Below are 17,769 nucleotides of genomic sequence, written 5' to 3'. Positions count from 1 at the left end.
CCTTGCCCTTGAGTGTCTAGTTGTCCGAGCACCATTTACTAAGAAGGCTGTTCTTTTGTGGGTTAATTGAATGAGTAATTATGAAGAAGCTTTGCTGAAAGTAGTGGCCTGGTAGAGGGTCGGTATGTTGTAGAAAAGAGGTAAGCTTGAGTTTGGAAAATACAGTCCACAGAATGGCCAGGTAAATTAGGTGTAACCTTGGTCTGTCATTTTTAGAATATAGTATAGTTGCTGTCTTATTTTTTACATTGTTTTTATTTTTTTTATTTTTTTATTTTTTTATTTTTTTATTTTTTTAAGATTTTTATTTATTTATTGAGAGAGAGGTAGTGAGAGCGAGCATGAGCGAGGAGAAATCAAAGGGAGAAGCAGACTCCCCATGGAGCTGGGAGCCTGATGCGGGACTCGATCCCGGAACTCCGGGATCATGACCTGAGCCGAAGGCAGTCGTCCAACCAACTGAGCCACCCAGCCGTCCCTTTACATTGTTTTTAATTGTGATATTTGGGCTGTGTAGAGATGTGTTTTTGTGGGGTAATTGTATCGTTCAGAGCTAAGTGGCCTGGTGATGTCTGCGAAAGTGGCAGAGGAGGGGTTCCTTTCTCCCACAGACACGTGGAAAAGTCAGGCCCAGCCCACATTGTTGACTGGGGACTCTGGACCCTGGCTCTGAAGGGACCACAGCAGAGCTTACTTGCAGAGAATTGTGCCGTCTGTCCAGCCTGTTAGGGACACGTGAAGGACTGACTCGGGTGCTTGTCTTCCTTCGTCTAACTTGAATGTCACTCAGGGCAGAGGAACCAAACACCAGTAGGCATTTCTGAAGCCTCTGTCAGGCCAAGGAAAGGCAGCAGGAGCTTGGGGCCAGCGGTGATAGTCAGCACACAGGATGGAGTGTCGGATGCCAAGCGCAAGGAGGTGCAGAGGGGATTTCTTTGGACAATTAGAGCCTGTAAAATTGCCTGTGTTTACTGGGGAGTTTTGAAAGCCGCATCCAAGGCCAGTGCTGGATCACACTCAGAAAAGACGCCAGTAAAGTGTTCTGCCTCTGGCCAGTCTCGAGGCTCAGTGCGCGCAGAGGTGAAATCTCGGGCTGAATTGTAGGCTGCCTGGCTCTGGGTCGGAGCCCCCAGCACAGAGGCGGTCTGCAGCGATGCGGGGAGGCCCGACGCACTTTCTCCTCTCTCCTCTGCCCTCCGTTTCACACTCCCTTGCTCCTGCCATCTTCCTTCCCATGATCCCTCCCTTTCTTGTGTAGTCTTGTCTCCTCCTCGTGCAAGGAGATCCTTCCAAAGTACTGGCTGAAAGACTTCTCAGACCACATGTGACAAAGAATACACACTTCACAAGTCCAGAACAGTCACTGTGCTTGCATGGCTACAGAGTATGCAGAGCAACAAGACAAACCCAGAAGAGGGGGAAATGACTGATTTCACGAGTTAACAGATTACAATAGTGAAAGTGTACGGGTTTCCATAAGAAATTACAGAACATGCAGAGAAACCATGTGGCCCAGTCACGGAGGAAATGAACAGAGACTGTCGCTGCGGAAGCCCAGATCCTGGGCTTATCAAAGTCTAGATTAGCTGCCTTAAACATGTCCAAGGATCTAAAGGAAACAGCTGAAGACGCTGAAAGGATCAGGAAAAATGATGCATTGACACACAGAATATCAGTAAAGTATAGAAATTATAAAAAGGAAGCAAAAATGCAGGGGCTGAAAAGTATAATAAAATGAAAACCTCACTGGAGCGTTTCAGTAGCAGAGTTGAACAGGCAGAAGGAATCAGTGATGTTGAACCTAGGTAATTTCATAGTAACTAATATCAAGTGGCTTTATCCAATATTAGAAGCAGGAGGAAGAATGAAGGAAAATACACTGGCCCTAAGGGACTTGTGGGTAGTGCAAGTATTCTAATGTGCGCACAGTGGGCATCTTGAAAGACGAGGAAGGGAGAAAGGGTGGCGAGAATGTTGTAGGGAATAGTGGCCATTAACTCCCCAAATCTGATGAAAGACCTGACTCTACACATTCAGGAAAATCACTGACTCCCTAGAAAGATGAATGCAAGGAAACCTACACCGAGACATGTGACAATCAAACTGTCAAAGCCCAAGGACTAGGAGAGTATTCCAGAAGCAGCAAGAGAGAAGCAGCTTGTCATGCACAGGGGAGGGCTCTTGAGTCAGAAACCCTGGACATCAGAAGGATGTGGGGTGGGATTATAAGTTGGGAAAAGACAAAAACAGAGCACCAAGAATTGGATGTCCCTAAACCTATCATTCACAAACGAAGGAGGAATTAAGACATTCCCAGATGCTTTTAGGATTGAAAATAGGGACTCGGGCAGATGTGCACCCCCCCACATTCACACAGCACTATTTATAATCGCCGCATGTCCACCAGGGCGGTGAATGGCAAACAAATTATGGTGTTTTTGAACACTGGAATGTTAGCCAACCGTAAAAATTAACGAATACTGCTAAACATAGGTGAACCTTGGAAATATCGCACACTGGGAAAGAAATCAGACACAAAGGCTCATGGACGGCGTGATGTCATTTACATGAAGTTTCAGAACAGGTGAATGAATGGAGCTGGAAAGCTGGCTCTGTTTGCCTCGGCCTGGGCACGTGGAGGCAGTGGTGGGGGCAGCTGCTTAGTGGGTCTGACGTGTCCTTCTATGGTGATGAAAAATGTTTTAGAGCTTGATAGAGGGGGTTGCACAACATAGTGAGTGAATTCAGTGCTGCTGTATTATTCACTTTATATAAAATTAAAGTGGCTAGTTTTATGTTTGTCACTGTCACCTAAAAATAGTAAAAAATGTTGAAGAAGGCATACTAATACGTCTTTTACACTTCTGTGACACTCCAACTCAGAATACTTTAAAAAATAATTGTCAGTGGGTTTTTTTCCGATACGAATGCAGATTGGCCATCACTGGTAGACCTTCGAAAGGACATTTTACGTGTAGATGGTGGTGATGATCCTGCTTTCCTCTGACTTCTTGTGAGGGTCAGGTAACTTGCTCATTGGCATAACCACCATTCAAGGTAGGTTGGTGTTACCGCCACGTTACAGATGCGGGACCTGAAGCTCACGCCATGACTTGCCCTGAGCCACTGTGGTTCTGGTAGAGTTTCTATTTGAACCCAGGCCACTCCCACATCAAACCAGTGTTCTTTCAGCTGTGGTGCTTTGCTTTGTGGCTGGTTATTCTGATGCAAATGATGGCTAAGTAAAATCTGGGATATCAAAAATGCATGTAAATGCTTATTGACTTTACTTTGAAATTTGTTTTCTTGTGAAGAATATTTTCTGGGTGCGCCTGGGTGGCCCAGATGTTATGCGTCTGCCTTCAGCTCGGGTCAGGATTCCAGGGTCCTGGGGTTGAGCCCCAGGTCGGGCTCCCTGCTCATAGGGAAGCCTGCTTCTCCCTCTCCCACACCCCCTGCTTGTGTTCCCTCTCTCCTTGTCTCACTCTCTGTCAAATAAAATAAAATCTTTTTTTAAAAAAAAGGATATTTTCTGTTCATCTCCTTAATTTCTAATATTCCGTAGTGATCTGTTCTTTGAACGGCATTGATGGCTAATTCCTTGTGTGACTTGACTGTGGTTGGTTATATCATATTTACAGTATTTGAACTTTTTCTATTTGGAGTTCTTAAGCACATTCTTGTAGGAATACTCTGGGATAATGTTCTCTGCTGTATGTTTTCTATGGGAAAGGAAAGCCACGTCCACTGTGAAGCACGCCCCTATCTTGAGCATGCTTTGCGAGAAGCGGAATATTATAACCGGTACACAGTCTCGGTCAGCACTGAGATTTTTATTTTTATTCAGTAATTTTTAAAAATTTGTTTATTGTTTTAGTCATTTCTACACCCAGTGTGGGGCTCAGACTCACAACTCCGAGACCAGGGGTCTCATTCCCTTCCTGCTGTGCCGCCTGGGTGTCCGACCCCAGACAACGTTTGGTTAGCTGTGTGTGCTGGCGCTGCAAAGCTGCTTCTCTCGAGGGTGGGGATCTTCTGCGTCTGGTGCTGCCACTGTCTTTGTCCTCCCTGTTTGTGGCTGCTCCATCATTCATTCTTAGCCCCTGATGGACAGCATCTGAGTCAGAGTCTAGGAAGAGAGTTTGACATTGTTGGCAGCTTTTACAAAAGTCCCTGATGAGGACTTTGAATTGTGGGACCATTCTGTGTTCGGAGGAGGTGTCTGAGCTGCACACTTGGCTGCAGTCACTGTTTGGCTGGCCTGCAGGGTGGCCCCGGCGGTCGCTGAGTGCCCAGTGTGTGAGGCGCAGTGGTGGCGCCTCGGGAGTCAACCGTGAGCACGTCCTGGACTTGCTTTCTGAAGAGTTCATGCGGCATTCCAGCAGGCAGTCTGGGGCTTTGTCTTCATCCGCCACCAGGTCTCAGCAGGACACCACCATGTCACCCACTGTTGGTGTGTGCTGAGTCACGCCTGAAGCTGACGTGGGACGCAAGAGTCAGACACGGTCTGTGCTGGGGCTCCCTCCTGCAGCTGCTGATGGCCGCAGTTGGTCTCAGCGGTTTGGTGTCACCCGGGGCCCATTGTCGTCGAACGTGCTCTCTAGTGCCCAGACGTAGGAGAGAGGGACGTCTGTTGCCTTTGAACAGTATACATGATGCGTGTGTGTGCGTATGTGCGTGCAAGGAGGAGCATTTCCATATTGACGTACTGCTTGTGTCCCAGTGCCCTTGCCAGAGAGGAGCTCTGTCCGCTGAACGAGACTGTGGTCTCCGTCCCTGTTTGGGCATCTTTGATCCTTACTGTTGGCGCTCTTGTCACCTGTTTCAGTTCTTGCTACCTTTTCCCCATAAAGCATCATGAATTATCTTAACGAAATTGTCACGTTTTAATGAGATTGCATCATAGTTATTCCTTGAAAAATCAAGGAATCTTAAAATCCCTCTTTACTGCCTTTTACACGCCGTGGGCCGTGGGCACCTTCCCAGGGGAATCCTAACACGTAAGTGGTGTCAGGAGGTCCTGCACGTTCCACTTGGTAAGACGGGTTCCCGTGTGACGGTCGCGTCTTCAGACAGCGGGTTTTTACGGAAAAGTCTCCTCCAACGTTAACTGCGTTTCCCGTCGGAAGTGGCTTAGGGACCGACGAGCTGCGACGTCCTCCCGGGGCCGCCGCGCCGTCCGCAGGGAAGCGCCGGTGACTGCGTCTCTCGCGTGCGCGCCGCTCGGTGGTCCACGCTGGTGACGCTGCCCCGAGGGAGAGCCGGGGACACCGGAAGGCCTTCCTGTGGTGTCCGCTTGCGGTCAGCGCGCTCCCCGCGGCACACGTTGGCCGCGGGGTCTCCTTCCCGGTGCGTGGCCCGGGCCGCGTTCGGAGAGCGTCGCCCGAGGATCGTTCCCGTCCCACGGGCGCCGAGTGCGCGTGGTTCCCGGTCTGGGACGCGTCCGGCCAGACCGCGGGGAGGCGTGACGTCTGTGCCGTTCTCCGCGGCCGCGCGCCGGGGCACTGACCCTCGTCCGCCTCCGCACTGTCCCTCACCGGGCTCTCCCCGGGGCCCGCGAGGATCCGCGCCTGCGCCCTCTGGGGACGGGCCTCGCGCGGGCGGGGGGGCGCGCCGGCCTCCTCGCGGGGGTCGGCGACGGCTCCGTGGGCGGGCGCCTGCGTGGGCGGTCCCCGGGCGCCCCACCGCCCCACCCCTGCGCCGGGCGCCCCTCGCGACCGCCGCTGCCTGCGGGGTCTCGCCAGTCACGCGGGCGGCGCGGCGGGAGCTCGGCCGGCGGGGCAGCGGGAGCGCGAGCCTGCGGGCCGGACGCGGGGGTGTGAAGCCGGAGCTCGTCGGACCGCCGCCCGGGGAGGGCAGTGCCCGCGCGCCCCCGCACGCCCCCGCGCGCCCCCGCGCCGCCCGCGGCCGCCTCTGCCGCCCTGGGCCGTGTGCGGACGCGCTTCGAGTGGCCCGTGTTCCGGGCGGACCGCGCGCTCGCGGGGCTGCGCGGCCGCTTCGTTTCGCACGCGCTGGTGGCCCCGAGGAGCGCGTTCGTCGCTTTCCGTGCGTCCGGTCGGCTGCTCTCGCTGCGGTTCCTCCTTCAGCCTCAGCAGGTCCCGTCGAGCCCATGTTGAGCGCGGGGTCGCGTCCGGCCGCGTCTGTCCCTCACGCGGCTCGGGGCCCGCCTGTGACTTCGCGCGTCGCTGCGTGCTGGGCGGAGGGCTCTGCCCCGCCCTCCCCCACCCGCACCCCCCGCACCCCGCACCCCCCCACCCGCACCCCCCGCACCCCGCACCCCCCCACCCGCACCCCCCGCACCCCGCACCCTCCCCCACCCGCACCCCGCACCCCCCCCCCCGCCCAAAGCTGGGTCGGTTCCCGGAGCAGCAGCTGCTGCGGTGACGGACGTGCGTTGCTCAGAGCTCCGAGAGTTGGGGCGCGCTCCCGGGCTGCTGCTCGGCTCCGCGCCGGCCGCGCACGTGCTGGGAGCCTGGGTGCGGGAAGCTGGTTCCCCGCGTTGCGGCGTCGCGGGTGGGGGCTTCTCTCCTTCCCCGCGAAGCCGGACGCTGCCGGGATGAGGCCGCGGCGGGAGCGCCCTTCTGCCCGCCGGTCGGACCGGGGCCTCGGAGCCTCACGGTCGGGCCCGCGGGGCCGTCGTCGGCGTCGCCTCCGCCCGCGGGAGGCCGTGAGCCGCGGGCCGTGCCGTGGGGTCGTCGCGGGGTGAGGAAATGGCAGACGAGGGGCCGTTTGGAGCCGTCGGTAGTGGAGAGCCGTCCCGGAGCACTGGCCCACGCCGCGCCCCGCAGGGCCTTCCAGGACCGGGACAGACGGAGGCTGCTGGTGTTCGTGACCGGGCGTCGGGGCGGGTAACCCGCGGCCTGTCCGCCCCGACAGCAGCTCGTGGTGCCCCGGCTGCTGGTGCGCGACGCTGCTTCCCCGCCGCGGACTCCGGCCTCGGGCGTCCTCGCAGCCGCACGACCGGCGCGCTTCTCATCTGAGCCGTCGGTCAGGCTTTACGGTTGAGATCCTGCTGTTTACCCGTGCCCTTTTCTGCCAGGGCTTTGCTTAACGTAGGGAGTGGCCGTCGCTCCGTCTGTCTGTCCGTCCGTCCGTCCTTGGTTCCGCATATCGCTTCCGGCCAGAGACGCGCGGTCGGGCCCCGCGGTCGCTGCCGTCTGGATCCGCGGTCGCTGCGGTCGGGCTGCGCGGTCGCTGCGGTCGGGCTCCGCGGTCGCTGCGGTCGGGCTGCGCGGTCGCTGCCGTCTGGATCCGCGGTCACTGCGGTCGGGCTCCGCGGTCGCTGCCGTCTGGATCCGCGGTCACTGCGGTCGGGCTGCGCGGTCGCTGCCGTCTGGATCCGCGGTCACTGCGGTCGGGCTGCGCGGTCGCTGCCGTCTGGATCCGCGGTCACTGCGGTCGGGCTGCGCGGTCGCTGCGGTCGGGCTGCGCGGTCGCTGCCGTCTGGATCCGCGGTCACTGCGGTCGGGCTGCGCGGTCGCTGCGGTCGGGCTCCGCGGTCGCTGCCGTCTGGATCCGCGGTCACTGCGGTGGGGCTGCGCGGTCACTGCGGTCGGGCTGCGCGGTCGCTGCCGTCTGGATCCGCGGTCACTGCGGTCGGGCTGCGCGGTCGCTGCCGTCTGGATCCGCGGTCGCTGCGGCCGGGATCTGTGGTCGCTGCGGACGCCGCCGCGGGTGACGGGGACGCCGGACGCGGGTTGCACGGAGGACCTGCTGCGGGGACGAGGCTCCCGACGTAACGGACCCCGGAGCAACGCGATGCGCTTAAGTCTTCTTTCGGCCGCGCGTCGGACTCGCTCAGCTCCGGACGCGCTATTCCACGGACGGAATCAGAGATTTGAGTCGAACTCGAGCATCCTGATGTTTCTGTCGCTAAAGACACTTTTCAAACTGACGATCGCTGGTGACTGCGGAAGAGTAAACACTGGTGACTTCAGCAAGAGGCCGGGGACCTCCCCCCGGACAGCGGGGCTTCCTTTCTTCCGGTTCGCGGGCTGCGTCGCTCGTTGGACCCCGTCCCCGCCTTAGGTCAGCTCCCTGCAGGGTCGGTTTGCTGCCCGCCGGGCCTTGCCCGCTCCGTTCCCACTTCTGTCCCCAGCCTTTGTCGGGGACCGATGGCGTGGGCCTCCCGCCCCCACCCGCCTCCAGCGGAGGTCAGAATGGGCAGAGTCCTGGCCTCGGCGCTCCAGGACGGGCCTCACCGGGCCTGTCTTCGTTTCCGTCCCTTCCCGGGGACAGCATCGGGCTGGAGAGCTGCCCTTCGTTGTCGCGACACTTTGTCTGTCTGATTCGCTCCCTTGCCTTTTCCGCCGCGCCTCTGGCCCTCAGGTTCCTGCACTGCCTCCGGCTTCTATGCGCACCGTGCACCGCCCTGGCGTGCGTTCGGGACCTCACTGAGTGCCTTCTTCCTCGGCAGCCCCGTCACCGGCTGGGGCTTCTTCAGCCGGGCCAGGCGGCTTCAGCTGGTGCAGGGCACCCTTCGTCCCTCCCTCCGGCCCCTGACTCCAGCTCTCTCTCTGCTGCTGGCTCCTTGGTCCGACACCGTGCGGTGTTCCCAGCCCCTCTGAGGTCGACGAAGTCGCATTTGTCAGTTTTCTTCCTTGGTGATCGCGCTCTTGCTTTCCTGTCGAAGAGCTCTTGGCCTAACTGGTATTCCCAGAGGTTTTCTGCTGTTTCTCTTCTAAAGTGCTTTGATTTTAGGGTTTGCGTGTATGTCCATGTACAGTGAAGTTTTGTACCAGTACCACGTGTGCATGTATGTACTTTTTTGGCTTGTGAACATCCAGATGTGTCTGGCACCATGTTCCGGAGAACTGAACTTTTTCACATGGCATTACGTACACTTTTGTCAAAAATCAGTGGTCTTTTGGGCTCCTGTGTGGCTCAGTCACTTAAGTGTCTTCCTTCAACTCAGGTCATGATCTCAGGGTCCTAGGATCAAGTCCCGCATCAGGGTCCCTGCTTCTCCCTCTCCCTCTGCTGCTCCCCCTGCGTGTGCGCTCTCCCTCTGTCTCTCAGATAATTAAATAAAATCTTTTAGAAGAAAATCTGTTGTCTTTTATGTGTTGGTTTAGTTCTGGACTTTTCTACTCCACTTACCTGTTTGTCCGTCTTTATGCTAATACCATTCTTTTTAAATTACTGTTTCTTTAAAGTAATTCTTAAAATCAGATAGTGTTTTTCCCTTCAACTTGTTTCTCGTTTTCAGGGTCTGGTCTAGGTCCTGTGTGTTTTGATACGACTTTTAGAATTAGCTTGTCATTTTCTGTAGAAGTGTCTGCTTGGGATTTTGATTGGGATTGCATTGAACCTATAGAATTAACATCTTACTGATACTAAACTTTCTGACCCATGAATTAGATAGATCTTTCCCTTTATTTCTTAAAATTTCTCTCAGTAGTATTTCTTTTCAGAACATAGGTCTCTTTTAAAATATGATTTACCTATATATGTAAATAAATGCATTAATTGCATTTCCCAGCTACCCACTTTGCTTCATAATCCATGTTAAATTAGGCTTCTGCCCCACAGCTGGGCTTGCTGGTCCCAAGCAAACAGCAGAGACCAGCCGAGCAGCCTGCTGGTGTGGTGTGCAGTGGTCCGCCCAGGAAACTGCATGTGTCATCTGCTGGTGACCTCCTAGGTTGCACTTACATGTGATCAATTCCTTTTTTTTTTTTTTTAAAGATTTTATTTATTTATTTGACAGAAAGAGTTCACAAGTAGGCAGAGAGGCAGGCAGAGAGAGAGAGGAGGAAGCAGGCGTCCTGCTGAGCAGAGAGCCCGACGTGGGGCTCGATCCCAGGACCCTGGGATCATGACCTGAGCCAAAGACAGAGGCTTAACCCACTGAGCCATCCAAGTGCCCCTCGAGTACAGTGTTTTTAGGAACAACTGTCCTTAGGTCTAAGTACTGGCCCATACGTTGTAACTGTATTTAGAACTTGCTTCTTTCAAGTATAGCTCTGAAATTATTAAGTTTTAAATGCCCATTTCAAAAACACTGCGTTGTTGATGGCTCTTTTGGGTTGTGATAGCAGATGGCAGTTATGTCTTTTTAGGGATTTTCTTTTGTTAACAGTCCCCCAATGGCCATAACCCAACCACCCTCTCCGACCCCCCCTCCCCCCAGCAACCCTCAGTTTGTTTCCTGAGATTAAGAGTCACTTATGGTTTGTCTCCCTCCCAATCCCATCTTGTTTCATTGATTCTTCTCCTACCCACTTAAGCCCCCATGTTGCATCACCACTTCCTCATATCAGGGAGATCATATGATAGTTGTCTTTCTCTGCTTGACTTATTTCGCTAAGCATGATACGCTCTAGTTCCATCCACGTTGTCGCAAATGGCAAGATTTCATTTCTTCTGATGGCTGCATAGTATTCCATTGTGTATATATACCACCTCTTCTTTATCTGTTCATCTGTTGATGGACATCTAGGTTCTTTCCACAGTTTGGCTATTGTGGACATTGCTGCTATGAACATTTGGGTGCACGTGCCCCTTCGGATCACCACGTTTGTATCTTTAGGGTAAATACCCAGTAGTGCGAATGCCTGGGTCGTAAGGTAGCTCTATTTTCAACTTTTTGAGGAACCTCCGTCCTGTTTTCCAGTGGTTGCACCATGTGCTATGGTGAGTGCTGTGAAGTATGTAAACCTGGCGATTCACAGGCCTGTACCCCTGGGGCTAACAATACATTATATGTTAATAAAAAATTTTTTTTAATAAACAAACAAATAAATAAATAACCCTTGGCTGTAGAAATAGGCCTAAGGAGCTGGGTGGGGGTGGGGGGTGAAGCAGTCCCCCAACTCTGATAGTAGTATGTTACTAAGGTCAGCTGTCAGCTCAGTTCACAAAGGGTGGCGAGTAATCAGTCCGTTCATGTGGATATGAGCTGTTCACACTGGGCAGAGAGGGTCATGGTGCTGGGCTGTCACTGGGGGTGGGAGGTGGGGAGGACGCCTGAGGAGTAGGCAGTGTTCCTACAGCTTCTCTGTCTAATGCCCGACTGCCCTTGAAGGAAGAGAAGTCGGGGAGTTCATGTGACCAAGGCTGTAGAGGAAGTACAAGGAGTCCCCCACACAAATTAATTCAAATTGTTAGAGAACCAAGAACCATTAAGCAGTTTGACCAATTCTTCACAATTTAGAAATGTGTACTTTGAGCAGGCATATGAGGCAGATTGCCATACTGATTTAACATGGCAGCATTCTCCTGCTTTGTTCATATTCTTAGCATGAGAACTTTGTGCACTGTGTTTTACCGTCACCCCTCTTCCTTAAACATATTGTAAGTACGTCTCTGCCTCTCCTTTTTGAATGGGTCCATTACAGAGAATACAGAAAAGCAGAAGGAAGGAAAAGTGGATTGGATAGTAGGAGAGAAAATAAAATTAAGTGATAAGGCAGGAATCTGTAGAGTAATACTCAGGGAGTGTGAGATCAGTGAGTAGCTTTGCTCACTGATAATGTGATGTGAACCTCCCTTTTGTTCTGTTAGTTTTCAGAGTAAATTGAATGTAAAGACAGTCTTTTCCCATGTTAAAAGAGCCACAAAAAGGTAAAAAGAGATTCACAAGGCTGTTGCCAGTTCTAAAAGGGAGATTTGTGGGGACGGGGCAGGGCCCAGAGTCCCAGGGAGAGAGAGAACTTAAGTAAGTTTTGCTACTTACATAGGATGGGGTCTCAAATTACATGTATCACAGCTCATCCGCCTGTATGCTGTTAACGTTATGTAGCGTTTATCTGTTTAGTTTTATAGATGATTATTGTACTAGATATTATAGATAATACATAGATATATAGGTATTACATAGATAATCTAAGAATGTACCGCTGTGTCATGTGGAAGAGTCACTTCTCGATGAAGCTTTCGGCCCTGCCCGCATCAGTTACCGGAGTGAGCCATCTGCAGAGCTGCCAGCACACGGTGACTTTGTGTGTCACGTCCTCTACTTCTGTCAGTTATGTGTCAGTTGATGCCGTTCACAGCATTAACGCGAGGGTTTTACGTCTTCCTGTTACTCACTCATCACATCATCTTTAAGTGCCGTTTCTGATCGTCCCTGCCGGACCCAGACCTGAAAGAATGGCAGACTGGGAAGAACCTTCTGGTCGGAGCCGCTCCCAGCTGGAGCCTCTCCCAGTCGGAGCCGCTCCCAGACCCACGTGTTCTCCTGGGGGCAGTCAACGTTCGTACTCGGGAGCTGACTAAGAGGGTTTAATTTTTAGTGACTGTGTGTATGTGAAATAAATTTATTTTGAAAGTTTAAGTACAGATCAATTCCTAGTGTTCCCCCCACCGTCCCCGAAAGTTATTTAAGTGTCACTTAAAAGTCCATTGAAATCTAACTCTGCTGTGTTATTGCTTCCTCGAGTTGATTATACTTCTTCTTTTTTTTCTTTTAAGGTAAAGTGCAAGTTAAGAGTTCAGACATACAAGTTGGAGACCTCATCATAGTGGAAAAGGTTGATGCATTTTTAATATATTTTAGACCTGTCTATGCCAGTGATTAACATTTAGCCTGATTGCAGTAACTTTGAATCCAAAGGAAATTGTTTGAGACAGTTATTTTAAATCTTAACTTCTTTGTATAAGTTATAATATACATGAAGAAAAAATCTAGATTTTTCTATAGTCTGTTTTACTTTAGTACATCTCAGTGTGTGCAGGTGAAATTGTATTTTGTCTAAAATAAGACGTGTTAACTGCTTAATATTGCATTATCAGAATAATTTCATTTGCATAAAGAATTATCATTAGGTAGAACCTGTTTAGAATATTAGAATGTGTTTCATTTTCTAAGACTTTTATCTCTTTATCGCACAGATACGCTATACATAGTAATTGGGTATTATTCTTGGGATGTAAAAACTTCAAGAAGGAAAGGTCCGTGGAAGTAAGAGACTATAGAAAAAGCTTATTAGGTCATTGTAGGAAAAGGCCAAAAAGAAAACCCCTCAGTGTCAGACTTGGACGTTGTTGGGTGCCCTGGGGGGCGCCTGGGTGGGCCGCCTGCTGTGGTGGGTGAGCTTCTGCACGCACTGACCGCTCTGGGAAACGGGATGATGGACAGCCTCTGGGTTTTCTTTCTCTTTTTTCCTTTTTTTCTGTTCCTAAGGCTCTAGGACAACTTTTTTAAAAAAAAAACTCTTGTTTGAGAAGTTGTAATAGTCCTCTTAGAAGACTAGTTTGAGCCCTTGGTGCCATCTGGCACACAGGCCAGGTAGCCAGCCTGAGCCGCCTCGTGGAGATGTCTGGTACAGGGTCTCTCTCCTCAAGGCCGAAGGGGGCTTTATGTTGCTGCAGTAATCTGTATGCTGAGAATGTTTTGGGTATGTGTGTTTGATTTTACAAAATGGGAAACATTGAACATAATGATTTGCAGCTCATTTTATAGCGTTAGGTGATGTGGACACTAAGTTACGGGCTTTTGATCCGTGGTTAGCTTTTCAGGCGGTGTCTGTTCTGCGGTGATTGTATATGCTCGGGAGCACCCGCCCGCGTCCATCTCGGAGTGTTTCTGGAGGGGCGTGTTGACCAGAGAGACCACCGAGCCGCCTGGAGTCAGACCCCACTGGTTCGCGCCTCCCAGCTTCTCTGATCGGGAAGTGGGCCGTAGATAGGTGTGGGTCCTCGAGGCGGCTCCCTCTCAGGGCTGTGGTCAGCCGGTGGCCCTCGCCTCCAGCTCACTCGGGTTGTCGGCAGGTGCCCGGCCTCAGCTCCATGAGCTTTTAGCTGGAGGCGTCCCTCACTCCTGTCCGCGGTCGGGAGCCAGGGGGGCCTCCGCCTGCCAGGAGAAGGTGGGAGTGCCGGCGGCATGGCCTCGCGGGCTGGGACCTGGCGTCAGCAGTGACACTCGTCGCCTCTAACTTCCCCTGGAAGAGGCGTTCTGGTGTTGGTGGTGGGGTCTGAAGACCAGATAGAGTCTCTCGTGGACCAGGGAGCGCTGTTTGGCCTTCTCACCCCCCCACCTCATTTCCTTGGCGCTCCTGCTTACGCACGTTCTGCTTCCCTTTGCTGCCTGGGTGGAGCGGGTGCGGCGCCCTCCAGTCCTCCCGTTTGTACCGAGTCACGCAGGAGCCCTTCTTGGCCATGTTGTAAGAGCTCCGCTCTCCAGTCCTGTAGATGGATGTGAAAGAAAGGCTTCTGCCCTGCGTCTGGGCGTTCTCCCTGAGCTTCCCTCGGGCCCCCCGGTGTGCCGTCCACCTGGGAGAGGTCGAGGAGTCACGGGGGCCCTCGTAGACATCCGCATAAACGTTTTACTTGAACGTGGTGGTGGCTGTGTGTCTGTCTGTCACTTTCGTGCTCCACGGGTAGCGCAGTGGGACTAGGCCTCCCACACGGGATCAGTCCCGTGTACGAGCGAGTGAGCGGTCCCTGTCCGGCCCTGACGCTGGCAGATTTGGTAGCAGAGCTAGAGGAGCGACTTCTCAAATATTTTCACTAACCTTTAGGAAATGTTGTTGGACACTAAAAGATTAGGGGCGTCCCCTGAACCTGCTTTAGTTTTTTTATATTTCCAGTTTTACACTCATTTTCATATAAAAATTTTCCACATATTTTGGTTACTTAAGAAACAGAAATATTTAGGAATCTGAGATATAATGTCTAGTAATTAATATATAAAGTGATATATTTTTAGTCGTGGATTAATATTTGTTGAACCCATGGGTAGCGCAGTGTGAATAGGTTTTTGTAGGGATACGAGTTACTGACTGACCTAACCCTCACAATGAAAGAGCAGAGATATGGTAGCAAATGGCTTTGTCCTTTTCCTTTTTAATTAAGGATCCTGGCAACACTTAGCACTAACCAGAAAAGCAATTTCTCTGTTACTTGACCATACTGCTACTCAGAAATTAATGTTTGGATTATTTCCAAGGCGGACTTTATGTTGGAGAGTAGCCCTCCTAATTCTGTATCTGACTGTGAAATTGAAATTAGTGTACTGACCGTCCTTGTGTGGGTATTTAAAACGTGCTGACCAAATTCAGACCCGTGTTGTGGGTGTTGGGGGAGCCGTACCGCTCACAGGAGGGCAGCAGCCGGGGACGGTAGGAGACAGCAGACGTGGGCTTCGTGTTAGAGGGTCAGGGTTTAAACTCCTCATTGTCTTCCTCACGCTCTCCCTAGGAGAAGCAGCTCTTTGACGTGCACTTAGAACGTGGTAGACTAGCACCACGCAGGGTCAAGATGAGATCATGCGCGCAGGGTGAGGAAGGAAAACCGAAGATTGTTTCCTGGCGTAACAGGGAGCCCTCCTAAGACAGACTAAAATTTTAGACAAACATGTCAACTGAAATAGTATTACTGGAGGAATGTGTCAAGTAGGGTGACTGTTTGGAACTGGAGACTAAGAAGTTGCAGGTTGCCCAGTCACTGATTGTCCAGGTCCTGACATCAGCTCTGAAGTCCCGGTGTCTGAGGAGGATCCCGAGGACACGCGCAGAGCAGGATGGAAGGTGACGCGGGAGAGTCCTCCGTTTCTCAGCCTGAACATCTTTTTTAACAGCTGAATTCGAAAGACGGTTTCTTTATCCTGTTTTTTGAGGTAATGCAATTTAGTAAATCTTTTAAACAATTTAATGAGTAAGTATTACCATGTATATTTTAATATCCAGAACAAACACTACAAAAAATGCAGAGAAATACAGTCTGAGGTACTAAGACGGACCCCTGGAAAGGGTTCAGGTAACATGCAAGAAAGCAGGAAGTTTGAAACTGAAGAATGACTACCACCAGTAGAAAACAAATAATAAAATGCGGACTTAGACTCTGACGTGTCATGGATACTCTGATTACTTTCATGATGAACAGTCTAGATGTACCAACCCTGAGGTAGGCAGAGTGGATAAGGAAGCGAGACCCAGCCATTCACAGGGAATTCAAATCCAGTGACACAGGATGAAAGAAAGTAACAGGATGGAAAAGTTACACCACAAAAATGGATCAGAAGTAGGAGGATCTATATGAATATCCAGTGACATAGGGCTCAGAGTGAAGAAAACGACTAGAGAGAGAGAGGCACATCTCATAATGATAACTAGGGTTACACATCAGGAAGCCAAAATAACCGTAAATTTGCACTCACCGGGTAACGGAATCACAAAATTCACGAAATCAAAAACTCTTGCAGCTGAACAAAAGAAATAGACAAATCCACAGCAATGAATGAGAACTTCAGCCCCAGTCTCTGAGCATCGCATAGAAGTGCTGGGCAGGAAATCAACCGTGGCACAGAAGAGCCGCCCTGAATCAGCCAGCAAGAGCTGACCGGAGTGTACCAACCACCCTCCCAAACAGGGGAAGAGCACACACTTACTTCAAGTGTCCATAGAACGTGCACCAAGATAAAGCATATCCATAAAACAAACCTCGAAAATTTGAAAACAATTTGAATTTTAGAGTGGGTTGTTTCATCAGTAACAGTAGAGTCAAACTAGAAATTAATAACTGCACAACAGGAGAACTCTAAAATATGTGAAAAGTAAGCAGTGTGCTCTAGTTATGGAATAAGTATCTGGGAGACAAAATAGAACTGCATGAAAATGAAACTAGAGTACAAGGGTTATTCGTACAGCAGCGCGGACAGGGAGTTCCATAGTAGGTAGTGCCAGCATTCCCAAGAAGTAAAGACCTCAAGTTAATAGTCTGACTTCCTAGCTCAGGAAACTAGAAGATGACCAGAACTAAACCAATGCGCGCAGAAGGAAGGAGATAAGAAATATCAGAGGAGATCAATGATAACTGAAAATAGGAAGACAAGATAGTAAACCAGTGAGCGCAAAAGCAACAGCCACCTCAGGAATGACAGAGGGGACGTTACTGCTGGTCCAGAGCTGTTGAAAGGGCACTGCAGAATGCTGACCCCAGTAAACACACGTAGTAGCTTTCCTCCAGGCGACACGCTGGCTTCGACAAGGCGGATCCATTCTTCCCACACCACAAACTATCCACACTCGGTCAGAATGAAACACATCATAGGAACGGGTCTACAAACAGTAAGGAAATGGAATTAGCAATTTAAGGTCTCCAAGAAGGAAATATCTAGGTCCAGATTTTTTTTTTTTTAAAGATTTTATTTATTTATTTGACAGAGAGAGATCACAAGCAGGCAGAGAGGCAGGCAGAGAGAGAGGGGGAAGCAGGCTCCCCGCTGAGCAGAGAGCCCGATGCGGGGCTCGATCCCAGGACCCTGAGATCATGACCTGAGCCGAAGGCAGCGGCTTATCCACTGAGCCACCCAGGCGCCCCTAGGTCCAGATGTTTTTATTGAAGAATTCTTTTGAGACTTTTAAAGAAGACTTAGCATCATTTTTATACAGTAGTTTCCAGAAAATAGTTGAGGAGGGAACGCTGTGGTTAAGTGTCGGTCGCCATCCTCACACGAGCACAAGAGAAAACAAATATCCCTTGTGAATACAGACACGAAAATTCTTTAAGAAAATAACTGCTGGTTGATACCAGCAATACATATAGAAAATTCTACATCATGAAGAAGTGGAGCTCATTCCAGATGCTTAAGGCCAGCTCAGCATTCTAAAATCGCCCCGTGTGACCCACTCTGAACAGGCTAAAAGAAAGTTATATGATCGTGTCCACATGTGACTACATCCAACACCCATTCATAATAAAAGTTCTCCACAGTTTGAGTAGGTGGTAGTTACCTTAATTATATTTAAAAGGCATCTGTAAAAACAAACCAACATCGTTCTAAATGGTGAGATTCTGAGTGCCTCTCCTTTCGGACTGGGAGTAAGT

The 17,769-nt window shown here is 51.2% G+C and overlaps 1 protein-coding gene across 4 annotated transcripts in view; it reads left to right on the top strand.

The window, feature by feature from the left end:
- ATP9B (ATPase phospholipid transporting 9B (putative)) overlaps positions 1-17,769 on the top strand; it is a 222,078-nt gene that overhangs the window by 48,325 nt on the left and 155,984 nt on the right. For 2 of the 4 annotated variants that reach the window (XM_032310714.1, XM_032310716.1), the window contains one exon: positions 12,415-12,473. The exons of the other annotated variants lie outside the window; for them this stretch is intronic. In XM_032310714.1, coding sequence (XP_032166605.1) covers positions 12,415-12,473 — 59 coding nt within the window. The remainder of the gene's footprint in view (positions 1-12,414; positions 12,474-17,769) is intronic. 4 annotated transcript variants of the gene reach the window in all.

Source organism: Mustela erminea, chromosome 13, assembly GCF_009829155.1.
Source record: "Mustela erminea isolate mMusErm1 chromosome 13, mMusErm1.Pri, whole genome shotgun sequence".
Taxonomy (NCBI): Eukaryota; Metazoa; Chordata; class Mammalia; order Carnivora; family Mustelidae; genus Mustela; species Mustela erminea.
Note: the sequence above shows the minus strand (reverse complement) of the source record. Positions and strands in the feature narration are given on the sequence as shown.